At 38.9% G+C, this 22,449-nt stretch overlaps 1 protein-coding gene across 2 annotated transcripts in view; it reads left to right on the forward strand.

Annotated features, from left to right (window-relative positions):
* SUCLG2 (succinate-CoA ligase GDP-forming beta subunit) overlaps nucleotides 1–22,449 on the forward strand; it is a 106,161-nt gene that overhangs the window by 55,268 nt on the left and 28,444 nt on the right. For both annotated transcript variants that reach the window (XM_027889301.1, XM_027889302.1), the window contains 5 exons: nucleotides 223–375; nucleotides 1,332–1,421; nucleotides 3,825–3,921; nucleotides 6,936–7,097; nucleotides 8,492–8,634. In XM_027889301.1, coding sequence (XP_027745102.1) covers nucleotides 223–375; nucleotides 1,332–1,421; nucleotides 3,825–3,921; nucleotides 6,936–7,097; nucleotides 8,492–8,634 — 645 coding nt within the window. The remainder of the gene's footprint in view (nucleotides 1–222; nucleotides 376–1,331; nucleotides 1,422–3,824; nucleotides 3,922–6,935; nucleotides 7,098–8,491; nucleotides 8,635–22,449) is intronic.

Genomic DNA, 22,449 nt, shown 5'->3' on the forward strand with positions numbered 1-22,449 from the left:
TGCTGCATGCCCCAGCAAGAACAGCAGCACCAGAGGACTGTCTCATTCAGGGAGAGAGGATTTCTTGGGGAAAAGGTGTCTGGGTTGTAATACCTTGTAAAAGCCGTGGAACAAACGTTTCTTTTCAGGATAACAAGTGTCAAACTGCTGCGTTTTAAGGCAATGCAGAAGGACCTGGCAGCAGTCTTGATGTTTTCTTTTCTTCCCTCTATTCAATTGTAGGTGATGGTTGCAGAAGCACTGGATATTTCCAGGGAAACCTACTTTGCAATTCTGATGGACAGAGCATGCAATGGACCTGTCATGGTTGGCAGTCCCCAGGGTGGTGTGGACATAGAGGAGGTTGCAGTAACTAGCCCAGAACTTATCTTTAAGGTACTGAAATGATGTTTTACCCTAAAAATGTTCCATGTCAGTTATCCAAAAGAATTTTTTTTCCTTTTTCTCTTTCCATTTTTATTCCTTCTATGTATGAAGACAGTAAAAAGCATAAAAAATGTGTTTCATCAAATATAGGATCAAACTTATTATCCAGTAGATGAAGCATGTTTAACATCTGATTTTATTAGTGTTTGGTCTCCAACTCAATTAGAAAAAGGGCTTAAATCTGTTTGTTGTGTGACATGTTAAACTTTATATCTGAAATGTTTTATGAGTGAGTTTTGCTCTCAGGAAGGTGCACAAGTAGGCTGGTGCCAATATAGTTATTGTTTCTGTGGCTGTTTTTCTCTAATTGACAGAGTTGTTAATTATTTCTTTGTACCTGCAAGACTCTTGCATCTGAAATACAACTGTTGTAATTACTTTTCTAACAATGACTACATTTAAGTATTTGTTGTGTTACTGTGGCAAGATAATGAATAGACAAGCTATTCAGCTGAGAAAAGAATTGATACAATCAAGTGTAATTATTCAAAAAATTGTAAAAATATTTAATGTGTGCTTTAAAATTATATCAACTTCACAGTGTTACTGGGCAGTGACACTCACTGCCTTGAAAATATTCCAGAACGTGTCATAAAAATTAACAGACTAAATATTCGTCAACGCCATCTGTACAGTAATTAAAAGTGAAAACTTGTGTCACGTTGTCTTGTCAGTGTGCCACCCTGAAGAATTATATATTTTTTGGAAGGACTGTTTCGTAGTCGATGTGGTAATTATAACATCCCCTATAGGCAGCTGCCACAGCCTCAGTCTCGGGGAGCCTTGGCAAACAGCCAGGCCTTAATTACTAATTTGCAAATGTATACTAAGTGTTTTCCTTTTGAAGTTCTAAATCTCCATTCAGATTGCATGTTTAGTTATATTTATGCATGTTATTGTTGCAGGAGGAAATAGACATTTTTGAAGGCATAAAGGATCGTCAGGCTTTGCAGATGGCAAAAAATTTGGGCTTCCAAGGACCTTTGCAACAGCAGGTAAGTTGGCTCTACTCCCTCGGTTTGGACTGAAGACTTTTTAGCCCAGCTATACATTAAATGCTTTCCAAAGGGCAAGAAAGGCCCAGTGTCCATTAAATCAGGATCATTTTGACATTCTAAATACTAAATTGCACCTATATAATTGTCATCAGGCATTAGCAGTTTGAATCAGGTCCTTGTTGTTTTGAGGTGAGGGTCCCTGGCCTTTGAAGCAATCGATGACAACAGGCTGTTACACCACGTGGGATTCTTTTGCTTTCTTTGGAATTCCACTGGAGCTCAGGGAGGGACATGGGTAGAGGTTTTTTTGAAAATAGGCCCTTTATAAGGAGAGAAGTAAAATTGTATCTGGCTGTGTAACTGAAGCCTTTTAAATTTCTTTTTAATCTTCAGCTCAAAACCAAAAAGCTGCCAGCTTGTTGTCTTTTCAGTATCTCTTTTCTACATATATATGTTTAATATATATTTTTGCCTATATGAACCATTTTGCAGAGGAGAGAGCTCATTTAATCTACTTTGGCATGTTTTTGTTTCTGCAGTATCAAACTGTCATTTTTTTAGAACTCCTTTATTTCTAATTCAGCAGTTTTAATTATTTTCTATCCCAACATGCAATTAACAAATGCATAATCATTAGGTTGATTAACACACATTTGAAGATTTAGCTGTATATCTAATGAGGAAGAATGATTATGTAGAACCTTTCAACCCTTGAAGAGTTCTGGTACTTAATAATTAACAGCAATATATGGACTTTTGAACAACACATTTAAATAATGCTGCAGGACTGCATTTCTTTCCTCATGCTGTTAACTCAAAGGAATTTTCTGAGGCATAGGGACATAGCTTTTATTCAGACAAATCCTAGTATTTACTTATATATTCACCAGTTCTAAGTTGGGATTTTATGCTTTGCCTTGAAGGGGCTCAGCACTTGTAGAGACCTTGAGAAAGAGAAGTGTTGACATTAAGCTGCCTGATTCAGAGAGGTGCTGAGAGATGGAGCAGCCTTTAATGAAAGTGAAGGGATTTTGGTGGTCTGGTACAATTACAGCAGATTCCTGTGGCAATAACAGCTTTTCAGGTTGCCCAGAGTCAATGGGGGTTTCAGGATGGAGCTTCCTCCCCAGTGGCACTTGCTGACACAGCCTCACCCATGTGATGCTGGGGCAGCGTGTCCATCCCAGTGTTTGTGCCAAGGAAACTGCTGCACATTCCTAACTGATAATTTTCTTTAAGTCAAAACCACTGAGAATGCTTCAACTGGTAAATTTTGAGCAGGGAAGGCATCCTAAGTGATTTGTGTGCTGCTTCCCAACTGCAACTCTTTAAAGTCTCTTATCACACAATCACAGAATGGTTTGGGTTGGAAGAGACCTTAAAGATCATTTTCTTCCAACCCCCCTGCCATGGGCAGGGACACCTTCCACTAGATTATGTTGCTTAAAGCCACATCCAGTCTGGCCTTGACAGGGACAAGGGAGTCCACAACCCCTCTGGGCAAACCTGAGTTTGGTTTTTAGTCTTTCCAGTTGTAATTTTTTCTTTCATACAACTGACACTGTAGGAGAAAGCTGACTTCTGGGTTTTTTATTCTAATTCTCTTATTAGGAGAGGTTCCAAATTTTTGGCTTGTGTGCTTCAGTTAGCTGATCAGTAATGAGGGGACAAATTTGAGTGGTTCTTTATTAGTGCACTTCATCTGCAAACTTATTTCAGCTAATAGGTTGTCAGTGTGCAGTGAACCAAAGGGGTTTTTTATGTGTGCTCGTGTTGCTGTTTTCAAGTTGTTCTATTAGTGGAAGAACGTTACAAGAACAAAGGATTTGGAAGTTGGTTGTCAGTTTTGGCCACACAACTGGGCACTGAGATAGATGGTGAGGGGTGGTAGGAAACAAGCAACAAGTAAACAAGCATGCTCTGGATTGAAGCCCTTCAAGAAAACATTGCAGGCTGATGTAGGAGGGAGAAATAGGTATTTTTTTCCCTGGGTCACTAATGTGCACATGCTGCTTTATGGTTTCTGAATGTAGACTGATTAACATGAATTCAACTCAGATCTCAGCACACCGGAGAATACATCATTTTGTTAGTGCCCAACAGTCACATACCAAATTAAACTTGTCATAGTAATTGTAATGTTTATTTTGTAGAAGGTCTCCAGTTCATGTAGTCTTTAAATGCACATTTACAAAGTGTTATGCAGTATAATAATGCTACATTATAGCTATTTAAGAGACTATGAATATGGTTAAGAAAACAGAAATAAAAGCAGTAATTATCTAGAGCTGGTTCGCAATTAAATGCATTAAAAATAATCTATAAAGGTTTACCTTTGCCTTGAAAACATTTACTTTTATTCTTCTGTGTGGTAATTGTAAATCGTTTGATCAAATTTAGGCAGCAGATCAAATTAAGAAGCTGTATAATCTTTTCTTGAAAATTGATGCCACTCAGGTTGAAGTGAATCCCTTTGGTGAAACTCCAGAAGGGCAAGGTAAGAAATTGAAGGAAACAAATGAATGCATTATAGTTCTTTATTTATGCAAACTATAAATTAAATTGCATAGAAGGATGTAGCAACAGCTTTGCATTAATTTCATTTTGTAATGTAATTTAAGCAACATTCATAAATATTCCCATGGCAGATTTTATATTTCAGTACCTTTTGTTGTTTCATCCAAATACTGGAAGTATTGACTCCTACATGTTCTGCTTGGTGAGAAACAGAAACATTTTCTGCTCTTCTGCTCTTGTACAAAGTTGAGGTTTTCTCAGGTTTGGATATTTTTTTGTTTAGTGGTTTTGTTTGGGGGTTGTGTTAATGCTGCCAGAATTACTGAGATTGGGTGCAAAGAATCTTGTTCAATTGTAGCAGAATAGTTGACCAAGGTACCTTAACACTACAGGGCAGTATGGAAGGCACCCAGGAGTCCTTTTGCTCGGTCAGGTGACAGAAATTGGGACATCAGTGACAATTGTCTAAAGTCAGGCAGAGAAACAAGCTCCAGGTCAGCTCTCTGTGCCAGGATCAGGCTGTCCTGGTGTTCACACTCACTGGCTCAAGACTAGCTCAGGTGACTGGGAGAGAAGCACTTTGCTGTCGTGTTATTTTGGCAGAGCAAGGGACAGAACCCCAGTTCAGTCTTTACATCTCCCCAGCCGTGTAATCCTGCAGAGAAGACCTTTAAGTGTGTCTTGGGTGTTGGTGAGTGGACACTGAGGAGGAAGTGAAAATGGAAGAGGCAGCACTGACAAGTAACACAACAGGGGCATCACTGAGGTGCTGGAGACCCAAGAAGGGAAATTGGTAGACGAGTAGGGACAAATAAAGGAGAGGAGTTGGAAATGAGAGAAAATCAAATGTGGTCCTTAAAATTCCTAAAGACCCACACTTTGCATCCTTCGTGGAACACTATGAGATGTCACTGTGGAAATAATTATTTGGCTAAGATACCAAGTTGGCTTTTCTGGAATGGCTGTGCATATTTAGTGAGAAGGGCTTAATTTGAGGGATGGTAGGAGTTTTTCTGCTCTTTTCTCTGAGGTTTTTCTGTATGTGTTTTGCATCCAGGAAGCTGAGGAGCAGAAACAGAGTGGGTTTCAAGCTGTGAAAGCTATCTTACCAGCAGACATGCACAGGAGTCTTCCTGTGCTTATTCCTTTTTTGCTAGCAGTTTCTCCATCTGAAGTGTCTTTAAGAAGAATAAAGATGAAACAAATGGAGGAACATTTGAGTAGCTTAATGCAGTTATTTCTAATGATAAAATATGTCTCTGTATGAAGACCATTATTCCTGTCAAAGTAATGGATAAGATGGATTTGTTTCTTGCTGTGTTTTGTGTTTTTCGCTTGTGTGAATTTCCATTTGAAGCTACATTGTTTTATGTATTAATTTTGTAGCAAATTCTTTGTCAACAGTAGTGGGTCAGACTCCTGTTATGCCCATTTTTGTTTGGTTTGCTTTGGGGTTTTTTTTGGTTTTTTGTTTGCTCTCAGTGTAAACTGTTGAATTGGCAGATGACAAAAATCCTACACCACTAGCAATAATAACACAAGTACTTCATGAATATAACTGTTGGCGCTTTCTTTGATATTTGTTTAGAAGAAAAATCCATTTGTATAATCCTTCATGCATGTAACAATGTACTTTTGATAGTGAAAATGGTTTGATAAATATTAATACATGTTTTTGCAGCTACTTTGTACAGCATGGCCTTTGTTAAAGATGAATGTTCTGTAGAAATGAGTTTCTATTAATGTGACATCGAGGATGTTTGTGTGTAAACAGAGCTCTGAAACTGCAGTTGTACTCCAGCTTTGAGTTGTTTTGTGCAATTTAAGGAACTGAAATTTTGAAGAAGAAAAATGGTCTAATTCATTGTTAAAAAATAAAATTAAAGCAGCTCTGGTACAGTAGAAGCATATCATGAACTGCAGGTATTTCTGCTTTTGGCACATTCCAAAATGGTTGACCAGGTGAGATCTACTCTAGACTCTTCCAAGACATTTGTTATACACACTCATGAACAGTTTTCTGAAACTGCAGTCACTGAAACGAAATTTGATACTGTTTTCATTTAATCTGCTATCAGTTACAAGTCAGACATTAAAAACATAAAACTCAAACCACATCAACATCAAAAAAAACAAAACAAGAAAACCCAATAGAAATCAAGACATAGAGTTTCAACTCCCGTATTTGTGTAAATGTTTTGAAAGACTAAAATTATCTTTTTAATTGTAATTGACCTCCAGGTGTGTACAGTGCTCATGAACATGTGCACATGTACCATGTGCGTGTTTCAATGGCAATATGAATAAAAACCCAGCAGATAGAAAAACTATTGTTTTTTTCTGGATTTAAAGGCACTTAAATCTGATTGGTTGGCCTTGACAAATCAATTATACTTAAGTCAGTAATCTTAATTTAGATATAGTACAAGTGAAATTACTTAAATAGTAATATGATAAGTATATAGTCTTACATTTACTTACAACATTTTAATCTAATGAGGTGTTTGCCTATGCAAACTCATAGAAATAATGAGTCAGTAAATAGGCAAATAACACTCTACAGGCATTTCTGTTACTGGTGTGTTTATGTGAATATTCCAGCTGCTAGCCAGACATTTATCTATTACTTATAGTTAGGTTTAGCTGCATCTTGATTTGTTTTTACCATCCTAGTGGATGTTGATATTGATGAGAAGTTCTTTTTAAACTTTCTTGATTTAAAAGTAGCCTCTTGGTCATTTTTAACATATGTTGGCTTCATGTTGTTTGAGATCTTTAACGAAATAATGTGTTCTCAGCAGAGAATTTAAGGGAAGCCTGCCCTTTGCTGCTGGACTCAATGAACTTCAGCTGATCACGTGCTGGAGGCTCCATCTTTCCCAAAACAACCTTCTCCCCCTCCCTGCTCCAGTAGCCATAATATTTCAGAAACTCTGACTGACTGTAAACTCTAAATGCCTGCACCTTGTTTTATTTTCTCCTGTTTGCTTTTAGTTGTTTGCTTTGATGCCAAGATAAACTTTGATGACAATGCAGAATTCAGACAAAGAGAAATATTTGCCATGGATGACAAGTCTGAAAATGAGCCCATAGAGAACGAAGCTGCCAAATATGACTTAAAATACATAGGACTGGATGGAAACATTGCTTGCTTTGGTAAGAACAAATACATCCAAAAGACGTTTGAAGACAAATTCGTACTTGTTCAGTGTATAAACTTTGTTTACATTCTGACATTCAGTCCACCCTTGACAGTGTTTCAGTCTGTTTTGCTGAGGGTGTCTGTCTTTCCCCAAGCTCTTGCAGGAATGAAACTAAAATTGTGTTGTAAGTGTGATGATGGCCACAGCAGACAGGCAGGACACGAGTGGTGTCAGGCTAAAGAGGAAGCCTGAACTTTTAAGCTCATGCAATTGATCTTTCCAGTAATTATAACAAGATAAATCATCAAGATTTTCAAATTGAGACTGTGGTACTTAAGGCACTGCTGAAGTATGTGTGTATAAACATGATATTCCCACTTAAAATTGAATAGTGATCTCCATTTCTCTTTAAGGAAGGCTGCTGAAGAATCTGCTTGGCTATTAAAAGGAAAGTGACAGGTTTTTATTTTCCCGAAGTTCCTTAGAGCAGAAATTACTCTACTGTTTTAGAAGAGATAAGTAAAAAAGTCAACTGTGCTCTACAGAATTTTTATTTTGTAGAAATTCTTTTAGCCAATACCACATTTTATCATTAATCTAATTGAATTAGACATTTTTTCTAAGCTTGGTGAGAAAATGCATTTATATTGCTCAGATATGTACTTTAATCTAGAAGATTCTAGCAATGTATTGCAATTGATTCAGTAAATCACAGTGAGAGTTTAATTTCAATTTAAAGCAAAACAAACAAAACCAGCCAAAAGACCCCAAAACCCAAACAACAATTGGCAACACTATGGAATTTTTTTAGTATTTGGTATTTCTGTTGAATTCCAAGGGACGGGGGAACCTTTGTCCAGCAGGAGCAACTTACTGGGCACACAAAATTCTCACTTAGAGGATGCTCCTGCCCATGGGAATGCTTCTAGACTGATGCAAATGTAAAATAAAAGGCAGTCTGAGATCTGTCCCCAAAACTGAGTTGTCCATGTTACAGTAATACAAAGCATCATCTACAGCTACCAGAGTATTGGGAGGGGAGCTTAAGGAGTCAATTTGTCTTTCATGTCTCGTGATGCAATCACTGTTCCCAAAAGTTTTTATGTCTCTTTATTTGTAATAAAATCAGCAGGTTTTGCATTTCCCCCAGTGTCCATCCCAGTCCTCATACATGCTTAGGGGAAGGTGCACACCTTAGTCCTAAAAAAACCCAAGTGTTGGTGTGTTTGCACCAGATTTTTAATTATTTGTTGCATTGTGTATCCTTGAATAGGTACTGGCATATTTAGAAATAGATATGTAACATTTTGAGCCATGTTACGTGCTTGTGCTGATACATTTTAAGCCTTTTCACAAATCTTATGTCCTTTCATGGGAAAAATGAGCACTTGTTGTTTGCAATTACAGTCAATGGAGCTGGGCTTGCAATGGCAACGTGTGACATCATATCCCTGAACGGTGGGAAGCCAGCCAACTTCTTGGATCTCGGTGGAGGTGTGAAAGAAGCACAAGTGTACCAAGCATTCAAGCTGCTGACAACAGATCCAAAGGTAAAAACGTTGGGTTTGGACTAGAAACTTCCTCTGTGCAGCTGTGTGGGACCATAGGAGTCCTGCTAGAGGACTATGAATAGTGAAAAATACAGATGATGGTGTGAAAACTGAGGATGAGTTACCAAAAGGGCGACCTGGGAGGAAAATTATTTCAGTATGAAACACCAAAGTGCAGATGTGGCAATGCTGGGCACTGAAGTGTTGAACTTGGAACATCTTCACTCCTAAAATGGAATTTGTGAGATTTAGATACTTAAAATGTCATTTCTAGCAGTGTGGTACCACGGCAGACTGAGAAGGAAAATGGGAATTAAGCAAATAGCTGATTCTAAAGGCTCATTTGTACTCCTTTAAGCTTAAGGTTTCTAAAATATCTGATTCTGCACTGCAGGATAGTCTGTGTTTAATTAACATTCCCTTTCTGGAATCATAGCCTGGAACATTCTGACACTTCCTTTTGCAGATGGAGGTGCAGTTGCTCTTTTCTTTCTTGAACAAGAGGAGAAGACATTAGTTTGTGTGTATTGAGTAGAAGTTATTTCTAGAGATGCATGCTGGCATGTTGAGGTCACTAGTCCCCCTTTGCAGACAGAACTGGAATATCTGCTGGGAGAATATTGATCAGGCGTGGGCTTTGGAGCAGAGCCAGCCTGACCATCCTGCCAGCATGGAGTTCTGCTTTTGTGTGTAGCCAGAACTTAGTTGCTGTTGATATTTTTACTAATGGAAATCTGTCAAAGGGCTTTGATCATCTTTCCCGTCTCCTGCACCCAACATCACTGCTAAAGCCCGTTTCAGCATACTGCTTCTTTTTGTGGATTTATCTCCTTTGTCTCGCTTCTTCTGTGCTTCCAGTCATTTTTCTCATTGTGATGTGATATTAGCTCCTCTAAATACCCCCTTCCTGTGACAATTACGTCACTGTGATTGAATACCCTGTGCAGTAGTAACTGACAAAATGCTGTGACTTTTCAAATAGGGGTGGATATTGTTTGCAGCAAAATTTCAAAGCAAAATCAGGAAGAAAACTTACAGAACAAAGTAAGCACAGGTCAACTTCATATTGCAGGCTCCTTGCAGTTGTAGCTCTCCTTGTATATTTTCAAACCACTTAGTACCTTGATGGCTCAGCTCTACTAGACAGGGTTATCTGCAATATTTAAAACTTTATTCCTTCACCATTTTGCACTCCCATAGACCTGGGTCACACTGACCTTTGGTTTGTAGAAGTCTTAGTGTATATTCTTTCCAAGTACCACAGGAAGACAACTGGCTGCCTCCTACTTAGTCATCTTATAAGTTTAAAGTCATTAACATGCCTAAAAGAACAGACCCGGAAAAGCAGAGAAGCAAAATATCTTCCCTGGGGTAGAAGGGAGACAGGACTTAAGAAGGGACTTGAGAGTCATGATAGAAAACTGGATAGTTTCCTTCATAGTCTGGTGCTGTAGGCGCTGCTGTGCTTGTCTTTGTGTGAGTTCTGGCTGCTCTCAGGACATTACAGCAAGATTTGTTTGTGTGTGTTTGAGCTGCTCTGCAGCGCATGCTTCGTGTGATGATCAAGGTTTGGCTGAGATGTAATTTAGTTCTGAAACTTGTGTTAGTGGTAGAGAAGCAGGTGCAGTAAGGTCTTAGATACACAACTTGGCTGGTGATTATCACTGCGCTAAGTAGATTCTACCGTCTGCTGCAGCACAAACAGCAGGTATTAATTCCGGTGATGGAGCTTACTGAGTTTAAACAATTTTAAAACAAAAAGGCATTTCAGTAGCTCTAAGCTATATAACATCTGCATGCCCACCATTTGACTTGTAAATGTATCCTCCTCCTACTATACATTCTGCTTATATATTACTGCTTAACACTAAGTGCTCACACCAGGGCTAGTGAGGCTCCGCTACTGAGATGAAGAAAAGGATAGCATGGAAAGGACCTGGAGCAGGCACTGATGCTGTGGCTGTGCAGTTCCTGGCATTGACTGGCTGAAGATGCAGGAGGCAAAACATTTCATGATTTATTTCATTCTATTCAGAAAAGATAGTTGAGTCCTACAGCAGTTTGTTTTAGGAATTTATAGTCTGTCCAGCACCACAACTTTTTTAAAAACTACCTAAACAAACATTTATCCACGATGTTTCAAAAACAGCTGACCCTGCTTTGTGGCCAGCAAAATAGTCTGGAGCTTTCTTTTTGTGTTCCAAAGAATAGCCCTAAACCTAAAGCTGTGATTAGCAATTTTGTATGAGCAATAATGCTCGTGCTTTGGAAGTTTAAGGTTACTCTCATAAAATGAGAATTCTTGGAGGTAGAAAAGACCTGTGAGGGCACAGAAACATCTGGCAAAGCTGGAAAAAGTTCTCAAAGGCATACTGTATTTTCTGCCTCAGAAATGTGTACAAATACTTTGCGTTTAGCCAGTGGAGCAGCTCATAGTTCTTTTATAGCTACTGTAGGTTTTGAGTTTACAGTAGTAATTTAGGATTTTCCCACATTTTTATTAGCATTGCATCGGTGAGAAAATATAGAGTAATAGAACTTTACAAGGGCTTTTTTCCTAATATGTCTTTGCAGTTTTGCAGAATTAATGTGAAATGACTGTTCATCTTTTAAAATACTGAAAGTATTGAAAATGCATTCTTTCATCTCATTGAGGCATTTTTAGAGACTGATAGCATATTGCCAATATTTATGAAAATGTGAGGACAATTATGCATTTAAAATGCATAATTATGCACTTAAAATGTGTAATTGAATTGTCTTGATTTATAATCAAGAATAAAATATTTTTCAAGAGCATGTGTAGTATTGAGTCCCAAGTAATTGATATGTAAATATAGCTTAACATGAATCTGCCATTATTTACGGGCACTGACAAGTTGAATGCCTTTTGGCATTTTAAAGTAGGCTATAATGAATTTAAAAAGCTGGAGATGAAAATAAACTTTCCTAAGCAGGAGGAAAACTTGCAGTGATTTTTGTAATCACTTCCTCTGTGGCAGAATAAGGAAGATTCACAAATGTTTTCTGAAATGGTAAATGATGGAAGATTTGTGGAAGGAGCACAACAAAAACGGGGCTGTTGGGTTTGGATGGAATTTGAAATGTTTGTGTGCCAAGTACCATCTCTGTAGTGCTACCCCTTCTAAAATAGGGACAGAAGAGCAGGTATTTCCATCTCCTTGGAACTCAATCTGCATCACCCTCTTGAGACAGCTGCCGTGTGGTCAAGGCTTGTTGCATTTTCCTGCTTGTTTGATGAAGGTGCATTTGATTAATGATAAAAGTGATAAAGGATTTTTTCATTGGCTGTGTTCGTCAGTGCTTGGGACTGGAGAACATCTGCAATATAATGTGTTTACATGTCTTAGTATTGCCCAGTAAAAGGAAATGCCGTGGATAATGCATCAGGAAAATGTTTAATCTTTCACTGTGATTTTCAAATTGATTAAATTTTCCAAATTTATATGACTCATTTCCCAATTAGTGAGAATAAAAAGGGAAGATATTTTAGGAATCTCAAATTAGTAATTCATCTTGGTGAGATGAGTAATTTATTATGAATCTATTTATAGATCACCTCTCTAGACCACTTACAGGAGAATGAAAGACAAATAATCTGATAATACAGGTAGGAAATAGTATTTTAAAAGAAATCTTGTAGGTGTCCTTACTTAAACTCTTCCTAGAGAAAATCATGTTTTAGTACTCATTATTTTTAAGTGGTTTGAGGTCTTATGGCTGTCTAGGAAAGTGTTTGTTCTTTCCATCAAAATGAAGAAATTTAATCACCTTGTCTCCATCTGTTCCTGATAGAAACAGGCCCAGATGATTAAATGTATATCTCAAGTAGGGGCTTTCAGCCATTTGTACTGGGTTAGGCACACTCTGCTGACAAAGAAATGAATATCAACTGGTTTTACTTATTTCATGGAGCACAGGTACATGGGACTTCTTATTCTTCTTACTGATAAGATTCTATTTTGGGAAGAAATGGTAAAACATGACAAAATTAATTAGCATTTTCCCATCATAAAATTATCTTTTAATGACAGAAGAATAATAGACCCTGATTTTGCTGAGATTTTTAGTATAAAGATATGTCTGTACTTTAAAAAAAAAAAAAAAAAGAGAGGGTGGGAACTTGAAGTATTTTTTCAACATAAGCTCTTTGTTTCTAAGCTGAAGAAATGCAGTATGAGGCTCAGTGCTGTGGTTATTGGGGAAGAGGAGGGAATTGGATGAAAAAATGCAGATGTTGCACGTGGCTCTGCTGGGAAGTCTCTGCTCTTGTTTGCAGCCTAATATGGGAAATAAATCATGATCCAGGAATCACAGAATTGCTTGGGGTTGGAAGGGACCTTAAAAACCATCTTGTTCCAACCCCCAGCCATGGGCAGGGGCACCTTCCACTGGCCCAGGCTTCCACTAGCCCTGTCCAACCTGGCCTTGGGCACTTCCAGGGATGGGTGATCTTGTTCTATCCTAATATATTATTAATTCTATCCATATGGCACAAGCAATGTGATCAAGAATAATAGGCAGGTCTGGCAAATACACAGCTTTTGCATTAACTGGCATCTTTCTAAGAAAAAGGTCTCTTGGAACATCCACCCATTTCTGTGGAAATGGCATTTTGAGGTGCAGTTACCTCCTGTGTTAATCCATGCATTTGCATAGCTAAGGGTCGTGAAAAAGCTTTGGAAGAGACAAAAATTACTTGAAACATGGCCTAATGAAAGAGGGCAAAAGCTATTTCTTTCCCTTGAATCTCTGTTTTGTTTCAGGTAGGACTGAATTATTTCACTTCATTATTCAGCTGAAATTCAACAAGATATTCAAGCCTGTTTCAAGTTTTAATATTTTAGTATCTATTATTCTGAGTGGATGGATAAAGCTGAAATAAATTAGTCTCTTCACTTTTAAAGCTTGTTATGTGCTTAAGTACTTGGCAAATCAAGTCCACATCTACCACAAATGAATAGTTCTTAGTCTTTTTGCCAGAGGTTTAGTTTCATCTTCTAATAAAAAACTATCCTGTTAAAGGAAGATGAAATTAGTCCTCTTTCTCAAAAAGATGGGTTTTTTTTGTACTTGTTCAATATTTTGACATACTGTCTCTAAAATCAGGTGTTTTCTTTAGGGTAGTGTGAAAAGTGAAGAGTTTACCTGTTCCAATGCTGCTATTTTCGATAGCAATCTGCAGAAAACATGAAGGGTTTTTTTATCCCCCAGTTCTTTCATATGTGCAGTCTGGGGGGAGCTGGGGAAGAATATTCCAAAGAGACTTGGTGGGCTGCACGGGAGTTCAGCTGATTTAGGTGGCTCCAATATTTGTGCTGCCAACTGTGAGTGGGGTTTAGGGGTGTGGAGAGTCCGTGTAAAGCAGAATGAGGGTGAAAAGCAGGAGGTCTGCAGAAATAACCACTTCAGTCAAAGCTGGGCAAAGCCTGGGGACTGTCTGTGTGAATACAGGGGATTTTTGTGGTTATCAAAGGGTTATGTTCATGCACCAAACCCGAACCATCCTTGAGAAAAAGCACAGTATGTGCTGTTTGTACCAGGTACAGGGAGCACATCACAGCCACTTGATCTTTCAGTGACTTTGGCTTGAATTAGCTGTAAAGCTCTGAGTTTAATCAACTTTTTGAATTTTCTTTAGGGTTCTAGTTAATGCCTTTGAAAGGGGAAATAATTTCCCTGTAGGTTTTTTTGTTCATTTGGGTTTTTTAACTTTTCTCTCTATCTTCAAAATGCACATTTGTTTTTCAGTCCCAAACACCACAACAGGTTCTGTTTCAACTCTGATGAACAGAAAGCAGGACATTTTTGCTGCCCTGTTTTTCCCCTCCATTTGTCACAACTTGAGGGTTCTTCTCTGTCCCCTTTAGTCAACAGAATTGTTGATTGCTATGTGGGTACCTTTAAAAGCACTGGGGAGGAAAGTAATCTTAAATATCTGTATTTAAGAAATTCACTCCCTCTCTATTATTAAAATGACAATATGGGTTCCTTTCTAAAATGAGGACAGAAAGTCTAGTGAAATGAATAATTCAACCTTCTGCCAGCATGGATTGACTCATTCCTACAACTCTTTAAGAAAAATTAGATGCTATTTTTTGGGGGTTTTGTACTTACAAATTATCTGGATGAGGTTGTGGACCTCATTCTGGTGCTGGTACTTTCACTGAATTAGAGGAGTCTTGGCTGTGGTTCTGGATGCCCAAGGAAGGGGTGTCACAAGGGAGAAGGCAGCAGGTCACCATGGGGGGCTGGAAGGTAAAAACTGAGCTACTGCTGCCTTCTGGAATAGTTTCCACAGCTGGGATCCTGTAGAGGCTCTGCTTGTGAAGAGAAAAGTCAATGCCAGTTCCCAAATATTTTCCTCTGTCTCTATAATAAAGCAGAACAGAAATGCAAAGCTCTTTGTTTTCTTTTTTTTGTTTTGTTTTGCAATGGTGGTGCCTAAATGCTAAAAGAAACTGTCACTTTACCTGAAGGGATTTTTTTGAAAATCTGAGATCCTTTTAATGGAAACTGTTGATTTCTCTTGGGGGTGGTGGAAGACCACACGTTTCAAGGGAAGAGAATCGACTCGAGGAAAAGAGCTGAAAACTTAGTTTTTAATATTTCTTTTTTAATGGAAAAATGTTAAACCCTCTTGAGCCAAATTACTTGGAAAATTCCAACTAAAAGACAATTTGTGCCTGTGTAAAGAAAGACAGGTTGATAATGTCTGACCAAATAGGTTTTGCTGAAATTTCCAAAATTATTCAGATGTTTTCAGTGGGGAAAAAAAAAAAAAATCAAACATTTTAAAGATTTTTTTTTCCCCCAAGCAATTAGAGGAGTTGATTAAGAATAAGATAGCCTTACTTGTTTCAAATAACAACAAAATTTCTTCTGTTTGACAGAGTGGAACAGGTAATGTACTATTGCAGGTATTCCTAAGGAATAAAAATACATTTCGCTGCTTTTACAAATCTTGAATTTTCTGCTTTGGCTTTCTTATTCCTTTTCATTTATATACGTATTTTTCTCTCAAGCAAGTAGAGGGAAAAGAGGACTAAATTATTTTTTTTCTTTTAATTTTTACATGCAGTTTCCTACAGTGAAGTGTGAATGTGAAGCTGTGTGTGTGAGTCTATATATGACTGGTGCTCTCACACAACTTGTGTGCATGTTTGCACCACCTGTTTTGCATGCAGTGCTGGCTGTTGCTGTGCTTCAGAAACCATTTCTAATTATCAAAGGGTAAGCCTGAGTAACCAGCAGAGCTGCAGAGCACCAGTTGTTCGTCCTCTGTGAGCGTGGGGGAGAAGGAGCCCCTGGCTGGAGCTGCCGTGGCACTGCCACCCTCCCACCAGGAACTCTGCAGTGCCTCAGTGCAGGAAACACAGGAACTCTGCCACCAGTGCCCCAAAAGTGGATTTCTGGGTGGGTGACAGGTGAGCTGACCTCGGGAGCCAGTGTTCACTTCACCAGAAAAGGGAATGAAATCTGGATCCATGAGCAGGCTGAGCAAAAGTTAACATAAAGCTCTGTCCTTTGACAGAGTGATGCCAGCTCTGCACAAAGGCTTCTGCTTCGATCACAAACTATGGGTGGCTCTTGTGAATGGTGGATTTGGGATTAATGGTGATAACAGAGGAAAAGAGTAAAAGCATCTCATTAAGAAAATGGATTACGTGAGTGCTTACGTGGCGCGAGTTTTAATCTGGGCAAGATTAAAAATGGAAAATGCTGAGGATTTCTTTTTTCTTAAGTAAATCTTGATTAAGTCAACCTCCCAGAATACTGTTACAGGTCTGTAACAGGCAAAAAAAAAAAAAAAAAGAAGAATCAATTATTGGGCAGAAATGAATGAATGTGCAGAGTCAATATTTTATAGGAGAAGCTGAAAGTTGAATGCCTGATGCCCAGCAAATCATTTGATTTAAAGGTTTGGGACTGCAATGCTTGACTTCTCATTGAAGAAATATAAAAGAGCAAATTACTATTTGCTGGAAAGTCACAGAAACCTTATCAGAATTGTTTAGTTCCTGCTGCTCCCTGGAGGTTTTCCTCTTCAACCATTGATTGAGTATGTGCTCTCTGAATTGTGAAGGATTTGCCTTTAATCAGAACTTCCATGGGACTCTGTACAGTTGCTCTGGGATTTTTGTGTGTATTACTTGGAGAGAATCTCAAATCATTTTTGTTTTCACTTAGTCATACAAACTGTGGAAGTAATTGAACTGAGAAGATAAAATAAAAGCAATTAGAGCGAAGGTAATGTCTACATATCAGCAACATTCCTTTAACTCTTAATAATGCTGAACATCTGTTGAACTTCAGTAAGACAAGCAGATGGGTTCAGCCTTACCCCTGGCAGTGGAACACCCTCCACCTTACTGACCACTCCAGTTTTAAGCCTTTTATCAAAGAACTTCTGCCACTTGTGATATCAGTGGTCATCTGTGTCATTCCCTTCTGTCAGGAACTCAAGTCTGAGGCAGTTTTGGTGTATGTTGCCACCCTCCTCCTCTGCATTTGCACCCACACTCCTCTGACACCACAGGGATGGGGGTGATGGTTTATATATAAAAATCATCTAGTGTTAAGCTGCCCAAGAAACAGAAAAAAATAAAATTATGTAGCCATTGTTGGACTGTGACTAGATTTGAGCTAGGATTAGAACAGGCTTTCTTTCTTCATTTCATAAATCACAGGTAGTCTGTGTGTTGGGAGTTTTTACTCAAATCCAGGAAAAAAATGGATTATTTGTGTATATGTGTGTGTGAATATATTTACATATTGAATGTCCTAAAAATAATAACTAAGCATTAAATCTAGAGAGAGATTTTCTGCAGCTCACTCTGGTGAGGGATCAAATGTGCTGTAATCTTCCACCTTTGTTTGACGCCTGACTTGATATTTCATTTATTTTTCAGTCTTGATGAGCTCACTGTGTTTTGACACAGAGCACTCCTTAGTGGTCACTATCAAAAGCTGTTCAACAAACTGGCATTATTCATAATTTACCATTTAAAACCAAAAGAGCACCCCTGGCACAAACCTGATTGCAATAGAAACTATTAATAATATCCCACTGGTGTTGGTGCTGCAGTTCTGTACAGTGAGAGATCTTCTCTTTGTATGAAGTTGAATAATGCCAATACAAGACTGTCCCAGAAAGCCAAGAAGAGCAACTCCACTGCTGAATTCTCAGGTGCAGCATTTCGTCATGTGTAAATCAAACCCTGTCTAATTCTAGTGCCAACTTCTTGGTCAAAATCTTAGCCCCAGTGTTGAGTTTAATTACACAGTGGATAAAGAGCATGAAGTACTTTCATGTTATTTAGGAAATCGTGGTCATGACTACTAAATAGCTTTTATTATTCCCTGAAGTTGGTGCAGGGCTGATTGTTTATCACTCACAAAGTCACTCATTTCCCCCACTTCTTACAGTCAGTGGTTCTGTAAGACCCCAGAGAGTCACAATACCACCCTCAACAGACGAAGGTGATGTTCATCAGGAACCAGGGGAACTTGGAATCAAGCTGAAAGTGCTGCAAAGGTGGGGTTTTTCCCTCTCTCAGGAGAAGAAAAACTTCTTAGTGGAAATGATTGCATTATCTCAATTCCTTCTCTGTTTTTGATGTACTTCTATCAGCTGATTTGCTCCAAAATAGAATGCCCCAAATGAATTATTGTAATATGAAAGAAAAAAAATGGTTTAGTCAGTGCTTTCTTCTCCAGATGAATTTTGTATTTTTCTTGTGATTTTTTTGGATACTTTGGGGAACTGTATTTGCAGAAACTGGGGGGTTGTTTTGGAAGTCAGATATTCCACTCCCTTTGTAAACTGGGGATGAGGAGTTGGTTGGGTTTGGGGGGTTTTTTTAAAGCATTTGTCAGGGCAGAACAGCTCTAGAGGCTTTAAGTAAAGCGCTGATTGCCCTGTCAATCAGGGTGCTGAGGAACTGGGAACTTCACAGATTGATGCTTGACAGAATAATTAGAAAACTGTCACTTGAAGTAACCACTCTGGTGTTCCCTGGAGAAATGTGCCGGTGCCAAACGTGTGCTGTCCAAATCTAGAGGTTAAATGTTCAGTAAGACAAAACATAGCATGTCACCAGAGAAAATTACTTCCAACATGCTGTGGAAGTGATGCTCCTCAAGCCCCTAAACAGGGACTACACAGTTTATTGAGCTTACCTGCTTTGATCTTGCTCATGTATTCAAGAGCCTTTCAGCCCTGAATGAGGGGGTTTGAGTTGGTAATGCAGTGAGGCATTACCTAACAAATATAGATAGCAGAGGGTCTGGAAGGGTTTTAAAAAAAAAAAAAAAAAGGCACATAAAGTTGTAACAATTTTTTCCAGTTCTGGAAAGGTTTTACAACAGTTCTCCAAATATTTTTGAGTATTTTTGATTAAAAGTAAATGGAGGCAGGTAGTATCATGAGCTTCTTTCTTAATCCTTAGCCCATAAGGAAACCTGGATGTATTTTTTCTGGTTTGGGGACAGCTCTGAGGAGTGCAGGACAGGGCCTGTGACATTTGTGTGCTTTGGTTTTCACTCCTGTTGGTGCTGTGTGGTCTGAGAGGGGGCTGGCATGTCAAAGGAGATGAGGTTTGTTGGAGTCAGTTCTGGAAGCTCAAGCTGGAAAATTCCATGAAAGGTCTCTCCCAGGAGGAGTTTCTGTGAGAGAAGTTGTTCTGCAGAATGAACGTGGTAGGTTTATCTTATGCCAACCAGACTTGCATAGTCTTTGTGTTGAGATTTGTCTGATTTGCACCTTTGAGTTTATTTTAAGGTGTAGTGGACTTTTCCAGTGTTAGTATTTTACCTAAACTGCTTGTGGATTCTCCAAGTAGTAAATACAAAGGGTAATTCAAGATTTGAACTGGGAGCGTGCTCTTTCCTTTTGATTTGGAACTTTACAGGAAGATGTGCTTTATTTTGTTGCTCTGATGCTTAAGATCACTTCATACATGAGAGTGGTTTCCTGACTGCTTGTTATCTGGAGGGCTGACTCTTGAATTGTGCAATTCTCTCGACAGAGGAAAAAACTGCTTGAATAAGTGAGAATGAATGAGTTGTAGATGCTCAGGCTGTGTTTCTCAACGCTCTCTCTGGAGCTGCTGAGACTGTATTTGCAATGAATCTGTCAATCAGAAGTGCAAGTGCCTTCCCTCTGAACATTAGAGATACTGAAGGTCAGCGCTTCCATGGATTTAACTGAGAATAATTTTCAAATTTCCTTTTTCAGAGTTACAGATGATATTTCAAAGCTGTCATAGGAACAGAAAAGTTTTATTTCCATGAGCAGGCAGGGGCTGGTTCTATTCTCAGTGAGATATTTCTATTAGTTATAAATCTCCTGGTACTGGAGTGTTGGTTCTGGTTTGCATTAATCTAACTAAAATCGTATTTTGTCCTTAATACCTGTTTAGTTCTTTCTTGTGCAGAGTGAATTAAACTGATTTTTTTTTCCTAGACAATGCACATGTGCAGTTATGTACATGCACATACACAGGATCTGGAGCAGTGTTCATGTAACTGTGTGCACACTGAAGCCAAATCTGGCATTATGACACCTTAGGTTTTATTTTTCAGATGGGATTTGTGACTGTAATTTTATAGCAGGGGCAATAAAATTGGGCCACCAAGAAGTCACTAAAAGTGCCTCACTGCCTTGTGCAAGGCTGGGGTTCCAGTCACACGGATTACTGCATCCAGCTCTGTGTCCCCAGCACATGGAGCTGTTGGAGCAAGTCCAGAGGAGACACCAAGATGATGAAAGGGATGAGCACCTCTCCTATGAGGAAAGCCTGAGAGAATTGGGATTGTTCAGCCTGGAAAAGAGAAGGCTTTGGGGTGACCTAATTGTGGTCTTCCAGAGACTATTTTAAAGAGCCTGGAGTGACAGGACAGGAGGGAATGACTTCAAACTGACAGAGAGCAGGGTTAGATGGGATATTGGGAAGAAATTCTTGGCTGTCAGGGTTGTAAGGCACTGGCACGGGTTGCCCAGAGAAGCTGTGGTTGCCCCATCCCTGGAAGTGTCCAAGACCGGGTTGGAGGGATTCCTCTCTTGCATAAGGTGAGATGATAAGACAAAATCTTTCCTTTGAGAGTGTGTCTGAGAGGTCCAAATTCTGCTGGAGTGAAGGGAGAAGGTTTTTCCATATGTTGGATGCGATGCAGGGAAGCACTGACTGTTCACTGGGTCAGGGTAGTTGGTGCAGCCATAGATAAAACAGACATTTCAGTAGAGTTTGTGTTGTTTTTTTTTTTACCCAAACCACCCTTCAGATTTCAACATGGTATGTAAACTAACTTTTCACTGACACAACTTTTCACCTGCTGCATCGGTGACAAACTTGTTTCTGTAAGAACTGATTTCCTCAAAAGACCAACATCAGAAAGCCAAAATCCAATAAATGACATGAAATAAAATGTGATGCTGCAGATGCCCTATTTTTATGGTTATTGTCACTCATGGGGGAGAAGATCCACACAGGACATTCCTATCTCTGGCACCCATAAGAGATGTTGTCTCTCCAAGCTCACAGCAGTGAAACCTTTAGAGGTTCCCATACCATCTCCTATTAATTTTATTCCCTTATTTTCCCCCTATCACACATACCAGTTTTCCATGCATGCTTCATGCACATTTTTATCGTAACAGTTTCAAGCAAATTTCCCTTATCTTGCTGCTATTCTCCAGCCCAGAGTTTTTAAAGCTCTGGTGTACCTTTCCTACACTGAGCTACAGTGAAAGTGTTCACTCTGTTTTTTTCATTCTTCTTTTTTTTTATTTTTTTTAAGGAGTTTGTGAATTTTGATTGTATTTTGTAAATATGTGAAAAGGGAAAACTTTCATTTCCTACCCTTTGAAATCATTCTTGTGTAGATTTTGATAAATTGGACCTGGCATAAAGGCCTTCATTTTGTCCCTCCATCAAACTTCTGTGTCTGAATAAATCAAAGAAAGCATCAAAAATACTGGAGGCAGGGGGTGAAAGGGTTATGGAGAAGTGGTAAAAAATTGTACTCCCTGGGAGGAGGGACATGCTGAGCATTTTGAAGTCTATAAAAGGTGTAAACATGAAGGAGGGAGTATAGTTATTTAATCTTTGTAAAACTGGAACTAAACATTTTTAAAAACAAAGGGAACTGAGTATCATAAAAAAAATAATCCTATCAGCAAGAGCTATAGTGTAAGACTTTGATCCTGAAATTAGCTCGGTGTGTGCCCTTCCTGATGAGGCAAGGAATCTGCTGAGTTGGTTCTTCCCTTATTCAGTCTGCATTTTTGTTTGCAAAATCCTGCCAAAAATCACTGAATATCTAAAATAAAGTGCAAGCCATCTATCTGGAAAATTTTAAAAGTAAGTAGGCTGAAAAAGGAAAGATATTTCATGGTCTGGAGGGAGCGTAAGTGGAACTCCTCATAGGTATTTTTTGGGGGGTTGAATCGGTGATTTTGTTGCATGCACAGAAGGTGGCAGGTGGTAAGTGCTGTTTCCATAGGCTGTGGTATTATTCCAGATTTGCATTTGGAAAAGGGATCTGGCTTCAAGTGAGTTCTCTCAGTAAACCCAAGCTTTTGCAGGAGTTACCTTTACAGTTCCTCCCTCTTCCTCTGCATCTTCATCCTTTCCTGTACAGGAACCTGTGCTCCAGTCATCTTTTCATTCCTTCTTTACAGATTGTCCTTTCAGCCCCTGCACCCTGCTTTGCACTGGCACTTGCAACATGGAGCCACATCCACCTCCCTGGTAGAAAGTGGTGGCTGAGTCCATCTCCACAGCTCAACAC

This window comes from Empidonax traillii, unplaced genomic scaffold, assembly GCF_003031625.1.
Source record: "Empidonax traillii isolate 1590-97213 ecotype Southwest subspecies unplaced genomic scaffold, ASM303162v1 scaffold258:size685985, whole genome shotgun sequence".
Lineage (NCBI taxonomy): Eukaryota > Metazoa > Chordata > Aves > Passeriformes > Tyrannidae > Empidonax > Empidonax traillii.